The sequence below is a fragment of the Phoca vitulina genome, unplaced genomic scaffold (genome assembly GCF_004348235.1).
Source record: "Phoca vitulina isolate PV1807 unplaced genomic scaffold, GSC_HSeal_1.0 scaffold273, whole genome shotgun sequence".
In the NCBI taxonomy this organism is placed as follows: domain Eukaryota; kingdom Metazoa; phylum Chordata; class Mammalia; order Carnivora; family Phocidae; genus Phoca; species Phoca vitulina.
In genome coordinates this window covers 11,889-33,267 of record NW_022589960.1, presented here as the reverse complement: position 1 = coordinate 33,267, position 21,379 = coordinate 11,889, and the positions used below count along the sequence as shown (strand labels likewise).

At 43.8% G+C, this 21,379-nt stretch overlaps 2 protein-coding genes across 2 annotated transcripts; both read left to right on the top strand.

The window, feature by feature from the left end:
• Positions 1 to 2,800: 2,800 nt before the first annotated feature.
• Positions 2,801 to 10,298, top strand: LOC116629096 (GTPase IMAP family member 7-like). The gene is made up of 2 exons (XM_032399398.1): positions 2,801 to 2,887; positions 9,264 to 10,298. The coding sequence occupies exon 2, from the start codon at positions 9,304 to 9,306 to the stop codon at positions 10,177 to 10,179; it is 876 nt and encodes a 291-aa protein (XP_032255289.1). The 5' UTR covers positions 2,801 to 2,887; positions 9,264 to 9,303; the 3' UTR covers positions 10,180 to 10,298.
• Positions 10,299 to 16,132: 5,834 nt separating this feature from the next.
• On the top strand, positions 16,133 to 21,379 carry LOC116629095 (GTPase IMAP family member 4-like). The gene is given in 3 exon segments (XM_032399397.1): positions 16,133 to 16,159; positions 17,545 to 17,607; positions 19,612 to 21,379. Coding segments are annotated over 2 exon segments (981 nt in total). The 5' UTR covers positions 16,133 to 16,159; positions 17,545 to 17,558; the 3' UTR covers positions 20,544 to 21,379.

Genomic DNA, 21,379 nt, shown 5'->3' with positions numbered 1-21,379 from the left:
GTGTAGGAGGGTTCCCCTTTCTCCGCATCCTCGCCAACATCTGTCGTTTCCTGACTTGTTAATTTTAGCCATTCTGCCTGGTGTGAGGTGGTATCTCATTGAGGTTTTGATTTGGATTTCCCTGATGCCGAGTGATGTTGAGCTAGGTGCTCCATTTTAAAGATTAGGAGAGTGAGGTGCAGAGAGCTTAACTTACCCAAATGTCCTAGGCTGAAGAGTGGCCCCCTGAAAGATAGCCTCATCCAAATCCCCAGAACCTGTGAATGTTACTTGATGGCAAAAGGACCTTTGCAGATGGGATTAAGTTAATGATTTTGAGGTGGGGAGATTATTCTGGATTATCCAGGTGGGCCCTGATGTAATCACAAAGGTCCTTATAAGGGGGAGGCAAGAAGGTCAAAGGAGGAAGAAGGCAATGGGGTGGAGGCAGCAGAGATTGATGTGATGTGGCCACGAGCCAAGGAATGCTGGCAGCTTCTAGAAGCTGAAAGAGGCAAGGGATGGATTCTCTTCCAGAGCCTTCAGAAAGAACCAGCTCTGCTGAGACCTTGATTTTATCTCCATAAGACAAATTTCAGGCCCTTGTCCACCAGAACTGTAAGAGAATACATTTATATTGCTTTAGGCTACTCAATTTTTGGTAATTTGTTACAGCAGCAATAGGAAACCGACACACCAAGGTGACATAGTTAATACGTAGACACTGTGAGGAGCCATTATTTTATATTTCGTGTTATTATTTCTGCAATGTCTGAATAAATTAAGCTTTGAATTTACCTAGATCCCAGCAGCAGAATACGCCCTGAGCCCCACAAAGGAAGATTCCCATGGAATTTAAAGAAATGTCTTTTAAAGACCCCACAACCTTTTGGAAAATTCATTTATCCACATGGCCGTGTGTGTGAGTGTGAGTGTGTGTGTGTGTGTGTGTGTGGTGTAAAGAATACTAGGAAAATGTAAAACAGGAAGCTGTGGCTTTGTGCACGTTCATCTCTCTGCTTCTGACCGTGTGGAGGGAGCAGCATCCTGGAGCAAGAGGGCTACTTCAGGGGGGTGCAGGTGGGGACCAGCAGCAGATAGACAGGTGGCCCACAGCACAGCTGCGAGTGGAAGGGCGCTCTCAACAATGAGGAGAGTGGCTAAGTGAACAATACAGCAGAGATATGGGGCAACTCTGTTCCTAGCCCAAATCTTCTAGAGGGAGATCACTCCTAAGTTAGGGTTCCGGATGGGACGGATATGAGCTGGATGCTCCTCTTTGGCCGATGGTCTCAAGGCTGTTACCATTTGAGACCTGCATCCTAGTCCCTACGGCATCCATGGATTCTGCCTCAATGACTCCCCTGTTCCCTCTAGGGAACTTACCAGTGTACCTGAGCATAATACCTGGAGAAGCAATTAGCTGACCAGGAAAACATCCAAGGCGGCTCTGGCTGGGCAAGTTTCATTTAAGGAATATGTAGAATGAAATGAAACTGGGCAATGGGAGGATCTTTTGAGCAGGAGATACTGTTCTGGTCTCCTCTAGACTCCTACGTATGCAGCCTTATCAAGATCAACTTCATGGATAGGTGACATGTACAGTTGCACAGGGCCCTATGCTTAGAAGGGTTTGATGCTCTATTGACGTCATCTTGAAATTCTTTTTCTTTCTTTCTTTCTTCTTTTTTTTTTTTAAAGAAAGGACCTGGCATTTTCATTTTGTGCCAGACCTTGCAAATTACAAAGGTGGTCCTGGTCTGTGCCCTTATTGGAAGTTGGAAAACAGTTACCTGGGGCCCTCCGAGTCATTAACACCAATAATTGGTCCAATGATAAGGACCAATAATATAGTCACTAACACCATAATTTCCAAATCTAGCTTCTTCCCTCCACGGGTAGCTAGCCCATTGTCCACTATTTCCTGCCACATTTAGTCTTCTTAGTACCTGCCTTCAGGCTTGAACAGTGACTAATCCAATGTCTCCATGTAGTGAACCAAAGTATATAATGAAAAGCATAATATTTCTGTAGTGATGCAATAGACAATTGGAGCAGTTGGTCGGTCGACCATGACAGCTTTGACAATCTGCCTCTCATGTCAAAGTTGCCAGAGCAGGTTGGAATGAGACACTGGGTAAATCTGGGAAAATCGATCTGTGCCTGGGTCTAGGGTAGGGAGAGGTCGAAAGGTTGGAGGGGCAAGTTGAGTCTGCTCCCTGGGTGCATCTTTCCTAGTCAGGTCATGCATGTTGTCAGGCTCAAAAGAACCATATGAAGAAGACTAGAGGTTTGTGGTCATTGAAAGACTTTTTCCAGGCCACATCTTCTTTTTCTCTTGGCTCCCAAAGGTTTAGACTTTTGGCTTTGTACCTGAATGCTAACGATTTTTGAATGAGTAACTCGAGACCTTCATGAAAGACTATACTAAAAACCCATATCATACAATCCCTGAGAAGTATCCCCAGGCTCTAAATTTGGAAACACAAAGCCACATATCTGAGTTCCTTCTTTCCAGAATCACCCGAAAGTCTCCCACTCTATCTGGGGAAGATGATCAGACCCTGTGGCTGGCTCTGTGTGCATGATTTGGGTCATTTAACAAGGGCCTTTTGATCCACCACTATAACCCCAAACAACAAATATAGCTTTGGAAATTTTGGTGTGAAAACAGGCACACGGAGAAAAAGGTTTCAACTTGGCAAAACTAAAGCAGCCCCCAAATTATGGGGCAATATTTCTGTCTCTTTAAAGGCAAACTCTTCCTTCACTAGCTCCACCCAATCAGAACTTCCTGGCTCAGAGGTTTCAAAGGGTACAAACACTTTTTCCTTACAGTTAAAGCAAAAGCACCAGCTCAAACAGCTTCTTTGGAAAAAACCCTGAGAACTCATCATCTCTTCCAAAGGTGAGCCTGGCCTCAGAGCGATGGAGCTGTGAGATGCAGCGGGACACAGGGGTGTGCATGGGGTGGACTCTGGTCTGTGCCAAGCAGCCCAGCAAGGAGGATGCTGCCAGAGGGGTAGTGGTGGAGGGTAGGGTGGGTATAAAGAGACTGATTTGCCCGATGTCGCCGTGTCTCGTATTTACGGGACAAACTTGCTGAATAGCACACCTTGCATCAGTTGCTGTTGTGACAGACATTGAGCGCCGCCTGACAAGCCATCCATTTCCCTTAATGGGACATTAGCGTCCTCAAGGTAGGTCTTTAGAGCCGGAAGGCAATTTAAAGACCACTGAGTCCGAATCCCTCTTTCTCCTGAAAAAGGATCTGAATCCCAGGCTGTGTGAATGTGGCTTCATTAATCTCCCAGGGGTACCTTAGTCACTAATGGCAAAGTGAGTACCTTCGTCACTCAGCAAACTGAGTAAGGACTCAGCAACATTTAAGGAGCGCAGCTGTGTGATGGACAGTGTAGCAGATGAGGTGAGGAGGAGTGCCATGGGGGTGGAGAGGTAGCTATTCTACAGACACAGTGTGTCTGAAACCCTTTTGTTACCTTCCCTAATTCCAGGCTTGCTACCACTTCACTGTTTCTGGAAAGAGTGGGTGCTGTCTCCCTTGGTCTCCCCTGATCTATTTCTGATTCAATGTAAGTGGAAATGTAGGGAATCAAGGACCAGGAAGGAACCAGGAAGAGACCATAGTGTGCAGAGGTTATTATGCACGAACATGGTGGTCAGACAGTCTTTGAATTGGATCCCCCCTCTGCCCAATGCCTATTAGCACTGTGACCTTGGGCAAGTCTCTCAGCATTTCGGAGCCACATCAATTTCCTCATTTAAACAATTAGAATAGGGGTGCCTGTCTGACTCAGTCAGAAGAGCCTCTGTGTGACTTTTGATCTCAGGGATCGTGAGTTCGTGCCCCACGTTGGGTGTAGAGATTACTTAAATAAAAAATAAATAAACTTTAAAAATTAGAATAAGAAAATTGGCTTCCTTGCAGGTAATTTTGGGGAGTAAAGAAGAGAATGTACAAAACCTATTTACCAGGGTGCTTGGTATAGAGTATACATTCAGTAGTTGCTAAAGTACGAGGAAGTTAAATTTTTATTGTGGGAAAATTTTTTTTTACTTCTTTTTTTTTTAAAGATTTTATTTATGTATTTGATAGAGCACAAGCAGGTGGAGGGGCAAGCAGAAGGAGAGGGAGAGGGGAGGGGGAGGGAGAAGCAGGTTCCCCGCGGAGCAAGGAGCAGGATGTGGGACTCAAACCCAGGCCCTGGGATCATGACCTGAGCCGAAGGCAGACGCTTAACGACTGAGCCACCAGGCGTCCCCAATTGTGGGAGATTTTTAACTCATTCAAAGATAAAGACAACTTCCATGTACCTTCAACAATTATCAATTTGTGTAAGTCTTGTTTCGTCTATAAGCCCCTCCCACCCATCCCAGATTATTTTGAAGCAAATGTCAGACACTCTATCACTTTATCAGTAAATATTTGAGTATGTATGTCTGAAAGAGAAAGACCATTAAAAATATGACTTTTTCAGACTTTGAAAAGCAATTAGAAATTTTTAAAAAATTACCAGATGTATTCAGATTCCCCAATGGTCTCATAATTTTAAAAGTTGTTTGGAAATCAGATCCTAATAAGGTTCCTAAATTGCAATTATTTGATATCTCTTAAGTTTCACTTAATGTGAAAGTTTCCACCTTCCTGTTTCTGTCTGTGAAATTTTTGTTGTTGTTGTTTAAGAAAGGGGCAGTCTTTTGTCCAACAGAGTTGGACAGTGTACATTTTGTTGATTAAATCCTCAAGATGTCCTTTAACATGCTCTTCTAGTTTCAATGTTTTGTATGAATTTATATTTAAGGAGAGGCTTGATCAGATTAAGGTTTTCCTCGTTTTTTGGGTGGGACTATTTCATAGTAGCCGTTGTAAACATACATTGGAAGGCACATTATGTTCGCTTCTCTCTCTTCCTGTGATTTAGCAGACACTAATGACAGCCTAGGGTAAAATGGTTTCATTAAGGGTCACAAATTATGATATTCTAATTCTATCATTCTTTCTTCATTTATTAGATGGAATAACCCTATGAAAAGAACTTCCCCTCAACAGTTCTTTCATTTCCATGAGGTCCAGTTATATAACACAAAAGACATGCTTGATTCTTTCCCTTTATTTGTCCATGTTCAGAATGATGGAATTATTTCCTAGCATACCCCAAAAGGAACAACTGACTTCTTTAAATATGATGATATTTTTATGAATTTGTGGATTTCAACATATTTGATCTATTTTAATCCATTGGAAATATTATTCTATGGATCCTCAAATTGCCCCATCTCTGTCAGAGCTTCTTCAAGTTGACTCGTTAGTCCTTTTGATAAGATTTGCGCAATTTTTTATTTTATTATTTTCTTAAAGATTATTTATTTATTTATTTGACAGAGAGAGACACATCGAGAGAAGGAACACAAGCAGGGGGAGTGGGAGAGGGAGAAGCAGGCTTCCCGCCGAGCAGGGAGCCCCATGCGGGGCTCGATCCCAGGACCCTGGGACCATGCCCTGAGCCGAAGGCAGACGCTTAATGACTGAGCTATGCAGGGGCCCCTGGAGTAATTTTTTAAAGTAATCTCTATACCCAGTTTGACCCTGAGATCAAGAGTTGCATGCTCTGCCGACTGAGCCACCCAGGCGCCCCATGGTCTGAGTAATTTTTGGTAGCATCCTTGCTTTATAGTATGACGAGACAGCCTAGGATCCACTTGCACATTTCCTAGCCCAGACTGGGATCAGTACTTTTTCCTAAGAGTCCTAATGTTTTTAGTGGGAAATGGCATTTGAAGAGCACAGTATGGGCACTCAGGATGCTCTCTGCCACTGGGCTTGTCACTGGCCTTCAAAACTACACACACACACACACACACACACACACACACACACACAAAGCTAAGAACAAGACAGGATTCCTGAAAACAATTTCAGATTATTTTTGGCAGGTTTCTTTCCCTTTTTGACCTTATGGTATATTCTACTATGGATGGACAATGAAATTACTGCATTTTCAAGTTTCTTTGGCTAATTTTTTGTGCGGTTTATCCATCACACCAAATACTATGTGTCATTTGCTTTTGATTTTTACGAGTATTTTTTTAAAATTATTTATTTATTTATTTAATGTAGGCTCCACGCTGGAGCCTAATATGGGGCCTGAACTCATGACCCTGAGATTAAGACCTGAGCTGAGATCAAGAGTTGGATGCCTGACCAACTGAGCCACCCAGGCGCCCCTTACTAGTATTTTAAGATATAGTTTTTGTTGTATAATTATATAAACTATTTACAGGTTTCCCCTACTATCTGAAAGCAGAATGCTCCTATAAAATCTTTCATAAACCAAAATGCAGAGAAACAATTACCATTAATTTATAGGGGAAAATTTTTTAGGTATTCCCAGATCCCCCCCAAATCACCTCCCTATGCATTTCTGATGGCTTTAGACACTACTTGCTAACCAATGCACAGAATCAATTGAGGTAAAGCCCACATGCTCACATGGTTCAAAGCTCTGGCAGCTGGATGCTGAGATGCTGTGTGGGGTTCCTGGGGAAGGGGCTTGGCAGCATCATTCTCACAGCCCAAGATGTGTGCTGCCTCTCAAGTGGCTCATCTGAATGTAAAACAGACGCTGAACACTGTTTTTGCTTTCAGCATTTTTTGTAAAAATGAAAATCCTCTTCGAATTTACTTTGGCTAGCAAAAACAGGTCCACGTGTATGTGTTTCATAAAAGCAAAGTGATGTAATTCGAACTTTGTTTTTTTTAATTTTTAAAAAGATTTATTTATTTATTTATTTATTTGACAGAGAGACCGAGAGCACAAGCAGGGGAAGCAGCAGAGAGAGAGGGAGAAGCAGGCTCCCCCAGAGCAGGGAGCAGTTTTTATACTTTTTAGACCAAGAGACAATGAATCTGGGAGGAATTGACAAGACAAAGAAAACTTACCTTTGGGAGCTTCAATTAGTAAGGAATTCTAAACAGACTTTGGGCTGGGGTAGTAAGTGAGTAAAAAGTAACAAGAGTTGTCTGTACAGCTTCTTGGCTCCAAATCTCCCATCTCTGGTCGTAAGGATGTCTCTTTAGCTCCTGGGACAGGGAGGGCATCCTTCACATGGGAGATTAGTTTCCGACTTGCAGGGGGACAGAGGAGGGTCTGGGTGTCCTTCTTGCTCAGGCTGTTTCTTTAGTAACTTTTATTTAAAATAATCAGCATGCCAAAGTGGCACATTTTGGGGTGGTCTGCCCTCATACAGGCATATATCCTAAAATTGGGACTAATACTCCAAGGATAAATGCACATGTACTTTTACAAGACAGTGCTAACTTCTCTTCTGTAGGTTTTGGACTGTTTTTCCATTCCCATTAACCATGGAGAAGAGGACCTGTTTCCTCTAAACCTTTACCAACAGATTATATCAGCAAATTTTTGGATTTTTGCCAAACTTGTAGGTGAGAAATAGTATCTCAGTGTAATTTGAATTGCTTTAATTTAGTTATTTTATTTTTTCTATGTTTGACTTCTTTTTCTGTATTCTAAGTCAATGTTCATATATTTTCCATATATTCAAGGGTATTTACACTTTGTCCTTTGAACTGTTTATTCATATGTCTTACTCCATTTTCTATCAAGCTGTTGGTCTTTTGTTTCTCTACTTTTAGGAATTCTCTGTACAATAGGCTAATTTTCTCTTTTATTCATCATTATTCTTTGTATAGTAGGAAAATTAATCCTCTTTGATATCGGCTGAAAAAATTTTCCCTCAGTTTGACATTTGTGTTTTAATGTCTGTAGTGTTCTTTGCCTCACATTATCTTTTAGATTTTTATGTAATCAAATTTATGAGTCTTTTTCCTTACTCTCTTTAAAATCTTAGAAATATTTTATCCACTCCAGGTTACAAAGAATTTACCCACATTTCTTCTAGTATTTATATGGATTATTTTTTACGTTTAGATTTCTCATCTATTTAGAATTTGAATGGCATAAGAAAGTGGATGCAGTTTTGTGTTTTTCTGTATGGTTTTGTAGTTCTCTCAGTGCTGGTTATTAGTCCGTCTTCCCCCCACCCTCCCGCCATTGATGTGAGATGCTGCCTTATTGAATATAAATGTAACATAATATAACTGAATTGAATATTCATGAATATAGTATGATCAATTTGGTCTGTTTCTGAATTTTCTGGATTGGTTTCACTGTTCTGACTCTCTGTTCATGCACTGACATCATAACGCCTTAAATATAGAGGCTAAAATGCTTTATAATCTGGTAGAGCCAGTCCTCCCTCATAGTTCTTATCTTTCTTGATTGTCCAGGATAATTTTCTTTTTCATTCATCCAAATGAATTTTATTTTTTTTTTTAAAGATTTTATTTATTTGACAGAGAGAGAGACAGCTAGAGAGGGAACACAAGCAGGGGGAGTGGGAGAGGGAGAAGCAGGCTTCCCACAGAGCAGGGAACCCGATGCGGGGCTCGATCCCAGGACCCTGGGATCATGACCTGAGCCGAAGGGGGACGCTTAACTACTGAGCCACCCCGGCGCTCCCCAAATGAATTTTATAATCAACTCTTCTAGCTGCAGTGGAAAATAAGTGGTGACAAAAAATTTTAAATTTATATGTATATAAGATCACATTAAAGAAGTATCTAATAACTCAAATGTTATGAAATGCTTTAAACATGAATTAGTATTGCATTTGGTGAAATGTCTTTTCTGCATCTAGGTATTTTTATTCTTAATCTATTCATGAGAATGTGTTGTAACAACCCATTTTCTCATATTGAAGCACCCTAGGATTTCTGAAATAAATCACATTTAATCATGGTGTGTTACTTTTTAGTGTCTAATAATTTATTTAGGATTTTGTATTAGTATCCACAAATGAGGCAGGTCTGTAGCTTTATTTATTGGTGAAATCTTTGTTAGTCTTCGGGATCAGTATCATACCTATGTCATAGAAAGAATCAAAAGTTTTCCTTCTTTTTAAATCATCAGGAATAGCTTAAGATGCACGGAGATTCTTAGATCTTTAAGGGTAGAAGTGAGTTCCCCATGAAGCCATCTGGACCTGGTACTCTTTGGTGTGGAAACTCTTTAACTATTTTATTATTTCTTCCATGGTGATTGAACTGTTTCATCTTTCTGTCTTTATGGGATCAACATGGATAGTAGACCGCTACACATTTTCAAGGAGGAACACAAAGGAGAAAAGAGGGGGTAATGTTTTCCACTTACTTCCATGACCCATTTTCTTCTCCTTCCCTTCAGGTCTGCGGATACCTAAGCCTTCGAGCCTCCTGATACTGACATGGCTCACTGTCAGTGCAGGAGTCTGAGGATTGTTCTGGTAGGGAAAACAGGAAATGGGAAGAGCGCAGCAGCAAACACCATCCTTGGGAGAAAAGAATTTGAATCTAAAATTGCTGCTCACGCTGTTACCAAAAAGTGTCAAAGAGCATCCCGGGAATGGAACGGGAAGAATATTCTTGTTGTTGACACCCCGGGGCTCTTTGACACCAAGGAGACCCTGGAAACCACCTGCAAGGAAATCAGCCGTTGTGTCCTCTACTCCTGCCCCGGGCCCCACGCCATCCTCTTGGTTCTGCAGCTGGGCCGCTATACAGATGAAGAGCAGAAGACCGTGGCATTGATCAAGGCTGTCTTTGGGAAGCCAGCCTTGAAGCACATGATCATTTTGTTCACTCGCAAAGATAACTTGGAGGGTCAGAGCCTAAGTGACTATATAGCAGATGCAGATGTGAGCCTCAGGAACATCATCCAGGAATGTGGGAACCGTTGCTGTGCCTTCAACAACAGAGCCACGGAAGCCGAGAAGGAAGCTCAAGTGCAGGAGCTGTTGGGGCTGATAGATGAGATGGTGTGGAGCAAAGTCGGGGCTTACTTTTCTGATGACTTTTACAAGGATACAGAGGAAAAGCTGAATCAAAAGGCAGAAGACCGGAAGAAAATCTACACTGATCAATTAAATAATGAAATTAAACTAGTAGAAATGGAATATGCTCATAAATCACAGCAAGAACGAGAGGGAAAAATAAAAGCGCTGAAGATGAAGTATGATGAAAAAATAGAAAATCTAAGGGTAGAAGCTGAGAAGGGTATATTTGCAGAGGTTTTAGATGGGATTAGGAAGGTGCTTTCAAAAATATGGCATATGTTTTGGTAGTCATGTCAATTTCACTTTTGCTCCTGAATTTACTATGATTTGTAATAGTGGTAGACTGTATTTTCCAAAGATTGCAGATTGATGAGAAAAAAATAAATGATGGTTGCTGTTTTAAGCCACCGAACTTCAGAATGGTTTGTTCTGCTGTGACAGCTAACCAGAATGAAACCTCTTCCCAGCTTGGTCCCCACCACCTCCCATTTCCCCCCGTCCCTCTTCACAGTGACGACAAATTTAAGAAGTTACAAAATTGGCTTTCTCAGGCAATGATATATAGACTTGAAGGACTCAGTTTAGGAAAATTCAAATCGAAATCCTGCAGACATTACGTGTGCACACCACTGGGGGCATGTGCTGCTGCAGGGCTGGTCTATGAGTAATTTGTTAGTGAAGCATCGGGTTTCTCTGGAAAGCTGCTTCTGTCGTTCACAGAGATCTAGAAGTTGGTAGATTCTCTTAATGCTTTTCTCTCTTTTCTTTCTTAGGTCCCATCCTAACTGAAAATGTGTCTGACTGTAACTAAAAATCTCTTCTGTGCCAAATAATTTTCACTGGCCTCTGCAGACCCACACTTCCGCCTTCTTCACCCTAGCTCTCTGCCCCAGGAGGCTGATCTCAATGGACTACATTGGTGGGATCTCCTGCTCTCTGACTTCTGCTTGGCGTGGCCAATGGGAAGTCCAAGTAGGAGACCCCAGGGGAGTAGAAAAGCAAGGCTGGGTCTTCGTTCTCCTGCTTCTCTCCCTGCAGGGCCATCTCTGACCAGCCACAACCCTAAGCCAATGGCGAGAGCTCCTCCCAAGACAGCCTCTCTACCCAACTCACCTTCTGGGTTCCAGTCTTTGTTCACCCCCTTACGGTTGGGATACCATCTTCTCACCATTACTAGCACTCCCCCTTGTCGTTTCCAAAGCCCTGTATCCACAGTTTGTAGGAAGTCCCTTCTCTAAAACTCCCCCTGGGACCTGATGAGAGTAGGCCATCTTTTTGCTGCTAGAATTCTGATTGATAGATCTTAGGATTCTCACTTTTCTTTCAGAGCATTCCCTGATCTTTATGGCTGTTGTTGGTTTGAAATTCCCTCTAGTCTTTTCTGCCACCAGAAAAATCTCTTCCTTCCCCTTCCAAGCTGTGACATTGGCAGTGAGTATTTGAAAGGTTGTGTCTTGCTAAAGAATTGAGAAACTTCGAAGCTGGAGGGGCGACTTTCTATCATTTACAGTGATTGCAGACATCCCAAATTCAAATCATTAGAATTTTTTTAAAAAGATTTTATTTATTTATTTGAGAAAGTGAGAGCCAGAGAGCAGAAGTGGGGTGAGAGAGCACGAGCAAGGTGAAGGGCAGAGGGAGACGTAGACTCCCCACTGAGCAGGGAGCCCGATGTGGGGCTCGATCCTGGGACTCCAGGATCATGACCTGAGCTGAAGGCAGATGCTTAACGACTGAGCCACCCAGTCGCCCCCAAATCATTGGAATTTTTACAGTCGTCTTTGTTTTGACTATGAACACGACTAAGAGTATTTACTGTATCAGTGAATTTTAGGGAGACGGATTAGAGATTAAGTCTGGAAAAAATAAGATCCTAAATCTCTGCTCATCACAAGTATTAGGAATGGAGTAAAAACGACACGGAAGAAAAAAACTCTCATAAGCACACATATTCATAACATATGTCAAATAACACCGCTGGACCAAACTGCTCTTTGCCTTCATGCAATTCTTATATTCAAAAATACTTCCTTGTGAGCGACTCATCTGTGCAGTAGTATTCATGCCGTGTCCTGATGTTTTTCATTTAAAAACCATTTAAAAGGCATTTTCCCTCAGAGATGTGCAGAAGCATTATGAATTCAATGAACCTGTGTTAAGGCCTATTGAACACGCAACTTCTGTGAGCTGATTTCTTTTCTCTCAGCCTTATATTCTATTTTGGAAGGTAAGACATACCCAGAGGAAAAAAGGAGTAAATCAAATAAATCATTATCTTTTTACTTGACAAATGAAATATTGCTCACTCATCTTAACCTATTTTATATCCGAGTTTTCTCTGAGCGCTGAGGACTCTGGAAGTTCCAGCCTTTAATGTGTGCATGATCCCCGTTATTGAAATATGTGCTAGTCATGATCCATAATGCAGAATTTAAACTAGGATTTATAGAGGAAGACCTGAGGAAGAATTCAGGGCTTGACGTCTACTGTGAAGGATGTGTGGGATGCGTCCACGTGGGTGATGGGTCCGACGATCGTGCTTCTTTTCAGAAATAGGAAACTTAAGGGTGACAAGTAAGGTTGTCAGGGGAAGGGTAGAGTCAGGAGCAATAGCGTTCAGTTAGGTTTGTGCCAAGTTGAATATCAGTTGTCAAGGTAGGGTCCAATGTAAATGATCTGCATTAACTTGAAATTTGGGTCTGAAGATTATGTGAAAGGCTTGGGGTGAATGTGGCAGGATAGTAACATAAATATCTCCCTCAATTGCAGCTGAGTCTTCAATAATTGCCAATATCCCCACAGTCCAAAGCTAGATGCTAGAAGATCCATACAGGACTTGCAAAGGAAGGAGCGAGAACCAGTTTTGTGAGGTTTAGTTCTTCAACTAATTTGATAGGTATTTGAAGGGGTCAAGAGGAAAAGTTTTTGTTTGTATGTTTGTTTGTTTTAAAGATTTACTTAATTGAGAGAGAGAGAGAAAGGGAGAGAGAGAGACGGTGTGTGGTGCACAAGTTGGGGGAGGGGCACAGGGAGAGGGAGAATCCTGAAGCAGTCCCTGCCGAGCAGGGAGCCCGACTTGGGGTTTGATCCCAAGACCCTGAGATCATGACCTGCGCCAAAATCAAGAGTCAGACACTCAACTGACTGAATCATCCAGGTGCCCCAGATTTTTTTTTTTTTAAGTTTTAAAAAACAGAAAGAGAGAGTGTCTATGGTCTACAATTTCTATTAATCCCTTTTCTACAATGATTACCTATGTCCAGTTGGCCATCTTGAATTTGAAATCCCTGATCTCTTGTTAAATAGAAATAAAATATAGTAAGAATGTGCAAACTACTTTTACATATTTATGTTCACACACCATCATTTGTGGCCGTTCACACCTTGTAAAAAGAAATTCTAATTCAAAGTACAAGTTGTTATTACTTCAAATAAGCAATAATAAAATTAATAAAAAATCAACCTCCGAAGTTTTCTGTAAGCAGTCTGGGCTTTTAAAGCTCCACCGTCAGGACTCTGAAGGTCAGAGTCAGGCAGGACAGCCTGCCCTGGCCATTTCACTCAGCTCAGGTCGGAGCTGGGACGGTCCTTCATTAGGCGTCCGTGGCAGGGCTGGGTAGGGGGCATGCACCTGGCACCTTAACCTCGTCCGTATCCTGTGAAGTGCCCGCAACTCCATGTGGCGGGTGAGATAAGAACGGAGCAGGATATGGTTGTGGGGAAGACAGGAAAGTAGTGCGGTCGTGCACAGGTAAATTTACAACAAATTTGTGTTCTTGGGAGAAGTTCTTGTGAGAAGCTCTTGTGAGAAGCTTGTGGGTGTTCTTGTGAGAGGCTTCTGAGAGCCGGGCTGACACCGACCGTGGACCACACACTTCCTGGGGCTGTACTATGAGTGTGTAGGAATCATCCTCCGCTCTCTTTCCTACGTAATTTCTCTTTTTCCAAATATTTTTGTGCACTCCACCAACTGTGCCGGCCGGGTGCCCACCGATTTCTTTTCTTTTCCTTTTAAAAATTTTATTTATTTATTTATTATTTTATTTATTTATTTGAGAGAGAGTGCGAGCGGGGGGTGGGGTGCAGGGGCAGAGGGAGAAGCAGACTCCCCGCTATGAGCCCAGGGATCATGACCTGAGCTGAAGGCAGACGCTTAACTGGCTGAACCACACAAGCGTCCCTCCACTGACTTCTTCACAGTCAGGAGGAAGCCAGGAAAACAGTGGAGGCAGATTTTCAGTGTGCTGAGAGAAAATAACAGCTAGCCTGAAATCCTGCACTCAGGGAAAATAGCCGTCAAAAATGAGAGCAAAGTACACACATTTCAGGGGCGCCTGGGTGGCTCAGCGGGTTCAGCATCTGACTTCGGCTCAGGTCCTGAACCTGGGTGTCGTTACAAATGTCAGCCTGATAGGGAATTCCCTATATGTCGTGATCCTTGTAACCCCAATAAGGAATATCTAAGTAATGGCTTGGGGGTTTAATAGTACTTAAAATTTCGATTTGGATCATATTTTACATCAATCTCTGCTCTCACTCCCACACTTAAATAAAGAATGATACAAACCTTCTGGCTGGGCTTACGCTTAGTAACAAAATATAATCCTACCCTTTGTCTCTTTAAATCACTTCGGAATCACAGACATGTGTTTACACCCTGCCTGTTCTTTTGACTTGCTTTTTTTGCCTATCTCACCCAAGGGCTGAGTCGTCCTTGTTATTTGGGTTATATTGTTCTAGAATGTTCTTTATCCTCACTCCTAGTGCACAGTTTATTCCATTGCCCTGTCTCCTGTTTAGGAGTAGTTACCCTGTGCTTGTACGCACAAGGCCGACCACATACTACCCTCAGAGATATTTATGTCTTCTATTTGATCTCTTTGGAATTGTTAGCAGTTTGTATAATTACTCAAGTGTTATGCAACTTGAAATAAAGTCTCAGTTATGGGGTGTAATTGTAAATTGGCACCTCTTTCATAACGGAATCCATGTCTCTAGGGAACTGGGATCCATGCTGCTCACCACCGCCCCATAGTCTCACAGTTTACATTTTCATGACAGATAGTGTCAGATGTCAAGGATTAGCCTATTGCAAATGGTCTGAGCACCATCTCACAGGGTGACTCTGGACCCGTCTCATTAGTTAAAAGCAGATCAGTTACCCTCACTTGCTTCAGGCAGATGAGACCTTGGAAATTGCAGCTGTCTCTCCCCCAGTCACTGGGAGGGAGGAGAGGAGGTAGGGCTGCCTATGCTGATACAGGCCTAAAGCTCTAGGGGCAGGTGTTGGGCTGGAAGGCCTGATGTGCTGAGACGTGGGGTCCGGGACCGCAGGCTTTTCGGAATAGCTGGCAGCCTCTGGTTTCAACTCAGCGGTTTTTCCAGAATGTCACAGCATAACCCATATTTTATCCCTCACGGTAGAGCGTTTGCATGGCTGAATAAGGTAGCTACTAGGCAGATGTGGCTATTTAACTTTAAATTAATTCAAATGGGGTGCCTGGCTGATTCCATCAGTGGAGCTTGCAACTCTCGATCTTGGGGTCGCGCGTTTGACCTCCCCGTTGAGTGTAGAGATTACTTAAAAATAGAATCTTTAAAAATATTAATACAATGAAGTAAAATTAAGAATTCGGTTCTGCAGTCACACTTACATCACATTTCATGTGTCAACAGCCCATGTGGTTAATGGCTACCCTATTGGACTGCACGAATCAAATCCATCATTGAGAAAGTTCTATTTGCGGGGCTAGATGCTGAGGTGGGCAGGTCTCTTACAGGAAGATGATTGAACAGCTCCTCCCCTCACTTCCTCTCTCCTTTTTCTCAACATTGTGGCTTAGCATTGCCTTAAAGTTAGAGAAGGGAGCAGGACCCAGATTTTCCAGGTAAGAGAAAAGGGGTATTTGGGGGAGGGGACAGAGGGTAACGTGATTTGGTGGAGAGAGGACCTCTCCCCTGGGGGTATATCTTAAACCTACCGGCATACTTGTTCTCAGAAAGTGTATTTCTTGTTGGTTCCTATTTCCTGTATTTGCTGATGTTAAGCTGTAAATTTGGTGGTGGTTGTTTTTTTTTTAAGATCTTATTTATTTGGGAGAGAGAGAGTGAGCTCATGTGGGCTCGTGAGAGAGCACCAATGGGGGGGAGGGGCAGAAATAGAGAAGTTGGTTCCCCGCTGAGCAGGGAGCCCGATGTGGGGCTGGATCCTAGGACCCTGGATCATGACCTGACCGAAGGCAGCCTCTTAACCAACTGAGCCCCCCAGGTGCCCTGTTTTTATGTTTTGTTATTGTTTTGTTTCGTTTTGTTTTTTTGTTTTTTAGAGAAGGAGGGGGCAGGTAGAGACAGAGGGAGAAGGAGAAAGAGAATCAGAACATTAAACAGGCTCCATGTCCAGCGTGGAGCCCAACTGGGCCCTGAGATTATGACCTGAGCCAAAATCAAGAGTAGGCCACTTAGCCGACTGAGCCCCCCAGGGACCCCTGGATACTTGCTCTTCAGGCAGTGGGAGAACTCAGCCACTAGGGCAGTCCTCTGTTTTCACATCTAAACTGGGAGAAACAGCACAACATTGCAGAATGAAGAGAGGGCCCAGGGGCATCTCAGTGGCTCGGTCTGTTGAGTGTCTGAGTCTTGACTAGGGCTCGGGTCATGATCTCAGGGTCCTGAGTCTAGCCCCGCATCGAGATCTGGGCTGGGCATGAAGCCTGCTTCAGATTCTCTCTCCCTTCCCCTCTGCACCTCCCCCAACTCACTTAAGTAAGATCTTTAAAAAGGGAGAGAGAGAGAGAGAGAGAGAGAGAGAGAGAGAGAAAGCCCACATGCTGGAACAAGGACCTTAAGAAACACCCCAAAACCTTTTGTTTTCCTATTTCTGTTATCCTACTTACTCCCTAACACCCATCACCAACATCAACTTTGTAGCCAAAGCTGACTTTAAAAAAGTCTGTGATTTCTCTTCTCAGTTTATAAGAAGCTGTTTCCTACTCCCTATCCATAAGGGATAAAGAAATAACTTTTCCTACAAAAGGAGTGTCTGTCTTTCTAATAATGTTTTAAATGTTTTTGGATGGCTTCTTATCAGATGAACTTGTCCTTAACAACTAGTATTTTCAGCCTGTCCTAGTCAAAGTCTGCTCCAGTGAGAGTTCTTTGTTAGGAAACAAAATTCAACCAAGTAAATTGGAAGATCCAATCGATTTTATTGAGCATTCATGAAGCAGGCAGCATCCCACCCTGCAAGTGGAGGGGCCCTCCACTGAGCCACACAGAAGAAAGGCATAAAGGCACAGAGAGGACATTTAAAAAGAAGAAGAAGAAAGGAATTTATTAGCAAGGAAAGCATTGTTTAGGCACACTGGCTTCCTAAGGGCGGGGGGGTGTCTGGGGTCTGTCAGTAAATCCCTAGGATTGCTGGGGAAGGGTGCCCAGAAGCAGTACCAACAAAGCCCTCCAAGCATTTGCTGGTGTAGAGAAAAAGGAACAATCTGAAGATGAGCCAATCTGGAGAGTGGAGAAGCTTTGGGAAATATGGGAGGAGAAAGCAAGCAGCAAGTTTACAGGGAAAAGCAATTGCTGGTCGGGGGAGGCTGAGGTTTCCACTTACTTTCCGTGTCCCTAAAATGACTAGTTGTGTTCCTTTCTGTGCAGGAGTTCCCGCTACAATGTCAGCCCTGAAGTGTGGTGCATGCTCCAGCAAACCTGGGAGCCTTGGTGAGAGGGTGTTGGGGGGGGGTCCCCTGTGCGGCAGGGCGGGGGGAGGAAGGAGAGCTAGCAGGGGCTTCTCCTGAGCTGGCAGCCAGCCCTCATCCTTGCTGGAGCAAAATATCCCACCCCCATATCTGATTTCCTCTCCATTTACTTCCTCTGGACCCCCTGCACTTTCTCCTGCTACAGGGCCTTTCAGTGTCTCTTCCCCTGACTTGCTGCTCCCTCTCACTAGGCCTACAGATGCCCTAAGGATGTCCCCAGGTTGGAGTCTTCCATTGTCCTGCTAACTGAATAATCATCTGAACTCCCATCCACATTTTTTCCTTAGATAATCCTCACCATCCTGTATTCAGTGTTCTTGGTTTCTGGAAATCTCCTTCTCTCACCCCAGGATTCTGGTGATCAGATGTGAGAAACTGCATCAGGGATGGTTTTGCTAATGCTCAGAAGGTGATGGGGATGATACCTACAGATTTTGTGGAAGGCAGAGTTAGGGGTTCTGCAATATCTCTCCTCTGTTTGCTATTTTTAAAAGAATATTCCAATTTACAGAGTAGACAGAAGGGGACAAAATGGAAGCAGAGAGACCAACTGGGAGCCTCCTTGGGAGGCATGGATGCCGACGGTAGCTTGAGCTGGTGTGCTGGGCTTCACAGTGGAGAGAAGCAGACAGATTTGCAGGTGGAGCCAAGAGGGGTTGCTGATGGGCTGGATGGGGAAAGGAAAGGAAAGAGAAGAATCAAGAGCAATGCCTAGATTTTTGGTCTGGGCAACTGGCTAAATGGCGATACCCTCTCTGAGAAATAAAATGGAGTTGTAATAGTGTCTGGAGTTGTGAGTGTGGTAATGTACGCATCACCTTCAAGCCGAAATGGATGGTTGTAATACAGGATTCCTCATGCAGGAACCAGACTCACTCAAGGGCTGGGCCAGCAGGGTCTGCCTTCTCAGAGAAACAGGCTCCCAAATGAGATTGCCCATTGTCTTCCATCCTGCGGGTCCCGGTTCTATGCTTAACAAATCCTGAAGCCCAGGACCCTATAGACACAGGGAGGAGATATGCAGAGAAATACTGAAGACAAATGCAGAAGAGCTGTATGGATGATTTGGTGTTTCACTCAAGGCCCGGTTATTCTGAGAACAGAGTTTCTATTGCTAAGCTGTGCCGTGCTGGGATTAGCTGTCCACTTTCCTAGGAAGGAGAATGTGCTTCATCTAGTGGAACTAAGAAAGGATAGCTCCACTGGCACTAACCTGTATGGGTTTCTTTCTTTCATTTTTTATCTATCAAGGGATTTTATAGTCACTTCAGCTAACTGTCATTATTTTCTGGCTATCATTCTTTAATGTATTAATTTCGAATGTAAAAAAAGTCACTAGATTCGAAGCTAAGGTCTTTAACTTGAAATGGAGGAATTTTGTCCTCTCTCGGGTCACAATCCCTGACAGGTTGGTCCCACACAGGAACTAGAAAGGGACGCTTTGTCTTTCTGCCCAGGCATCCCTATTGTACCCTGCCAGGACGGGATGGGTTGTAAACCCCCCCTACCTGGCTTCTTAATGGGAAGAAGAAAAGTTCCATTTTGACTACAAACTGGGGGAGGAGCGCCCACAGAGACGTCCCAAGGTCAGATTTCGAGTTACTTCCTGCATTGCTCCTATGGGGAAGAGCTACTGCGGCAGCTCAGAATTCTCTTCTTGAGCTATTTTGTTTCCTCTTCTGTGGGCTACTTAGCTACAAAAGGTAAGAGTAAGAAGCTCCACGGAATCCTGGAAAGTCCTTGGGCCTTCCCCACGTGCGGCAAGAGGAACATCAGGCTTTCTCTAGACTTTCAATAGGGCTTCTGTAGAAAGGCCTTCTGTAGCGTTCCTGTGAGTGCAGAGGTCGCTCCCGGGAGGGGAGCCTAGGGCAAGAGAGGAGGAGTGTGTGGGCGGAACAGGAGCCCTGCTGGGGAAAGGGCCAGAGGTCCATCCTAATGCCCTGGCTTTTGTTTCCTGATGTCCCAGGGCTTGGAACCCAAGACCAGAGAGATGCACAACTGAGACTTGTCTTAGTGGGTAAGACTGGAGCAGGAAAAAGTGCAACGGGCAACAGCATCCTTGGAGAGAAAGTGTTTCTTTCCAGCGTTGCAGCAAAATAAGTCACCAAGGTCTGTAAGAAAGGGGGCAGCCGGTGGCAAGGGAGAGAACTTGTCGTCGTGGATACGCCTGGCATTTTCGACCCCGAGGTACGGGATGCTGACACTGGCAAGGAGATCGCTCGCTGCATCCTCCTGACCTCCCCGGGGCCTCATGCTCTGCTCCTGGTGGTCTCGCTGGGCCGGTACACGCAGGAAGAGTACAAGTCCACGAAGAAGGTTCTGGAAATGTTTGGAACCCAAGCTAGGAGATACATGATTCTCTTATTCACCCGGAAAGATGAGTTGGAAGGCATGAGTTTCCATACATTCTTAGAGGACGCTCCAGACGGCATGCGAGAGCTGGTGGATGAGTTTGGGGATCGCTACTGCCTGTTCAACAATCGGGCGACAGGAGCTGAGCAGGAGGCCCAGAGAACGGAGCTGCTGGCGCTGGTTCAGCGCGTCGTGGTGGAGAACAAAGGAAAGTGCTTCACCAATAAGATGTACCAAAAGGCCGAGGAGGAGATTCAGAAACAAGTCCAAGTGACACAAGAATTTTACAGAGCAGAGCTAGAGAGACGGATAGTGCAGATCAGAGAGGAGTTCGAAGAGAAAATCAGAAAGCTGGAGGACAAACTGGAGCAGCAGAAACAAAAGGAAGAAATGGAGCGAGAATTAGCAGAGAAGGAGGCTCTCTATGCTCTAAGGCAGCAAAATGCCAGAGATGAAGTTGAGAGTCAAGGTGGGATACTTGACTTAATCATGCAAGCATTGCAGTTTGCTCGATTTGTTTTCTTACTTCTGTTTAAGGAAGATTAAATGGAATGCAAAGATCTATTTCCTGCATGTTTTCTGGTGGTCCTGCCCCCACAACTCATTCACCAAAGTCAGAGTGCTCTCAGCTGCGTCTCCCAGGCTCTCCCAACTAAGCGATGTAATAAAGTTCACTGTTAGTGATCGGCAGAGGTTTGGTTGACTTAACAGGGGAGGGACAAATTGTCAGTTTGTGGAACTCCAAAGCAGAAAGTATGGATGCTCTCTACCTTGTGAATTCTTCAAAGAAGATGACCCCAAACTTTCTCTTTTGCTCCCTAGTAAAAGTTTCTCCTCTAGATTCTTCCTAGATTGCTGGATCATCTGCCTCTGCCATCTTATTTTCGCCTTTAGGACACAGTGATCACCTCACCCATATGGTTTGTTAGAAAGATTGGTTTTGTGTTGGGTAATCTATAGATGGAGAGGCTTATAGAATTCTTTCCAGATGATTGGAAATTTGTTTAATTACATTTTTACAGAAGGACTCAAATTGTCCCTTATCATCTGCCCATTGAAGAACAGAGTCGTCTGGAAAAGAGATCTCTCGGAACTCAACTAAGTGAAATGCCAGAGAGAGTGGACAACAGACAGAGATTCAACACATAAGGGAACAACGTTTGCTGTGTTCAGACACATCTATAGCAGCTCTTTGACCAGATTCAGTGTAATATATTTGCTGAATTAACCAGTTCTCTCCTTTTCTTGTGAAACTAACTGTTGCTACCACACCTTGATTACTTACTGCTTTGAAGGTCATCTGCACACGACCACCCCCCACCCAGTTGAATTGCTTGCTTCTTGTTACTATAATAAAACTTTTCTGTTCTCTCATACTTGTA

Coding starts and splice junctions, on each gene's coding strand:
- LOC116629096 (XM_032399398.1), top strand. CDS start 9,304: ATGGCTCACTGTCAGTGCAGGAGTCTGAGGATTGTTCTGGTAGGGAAA.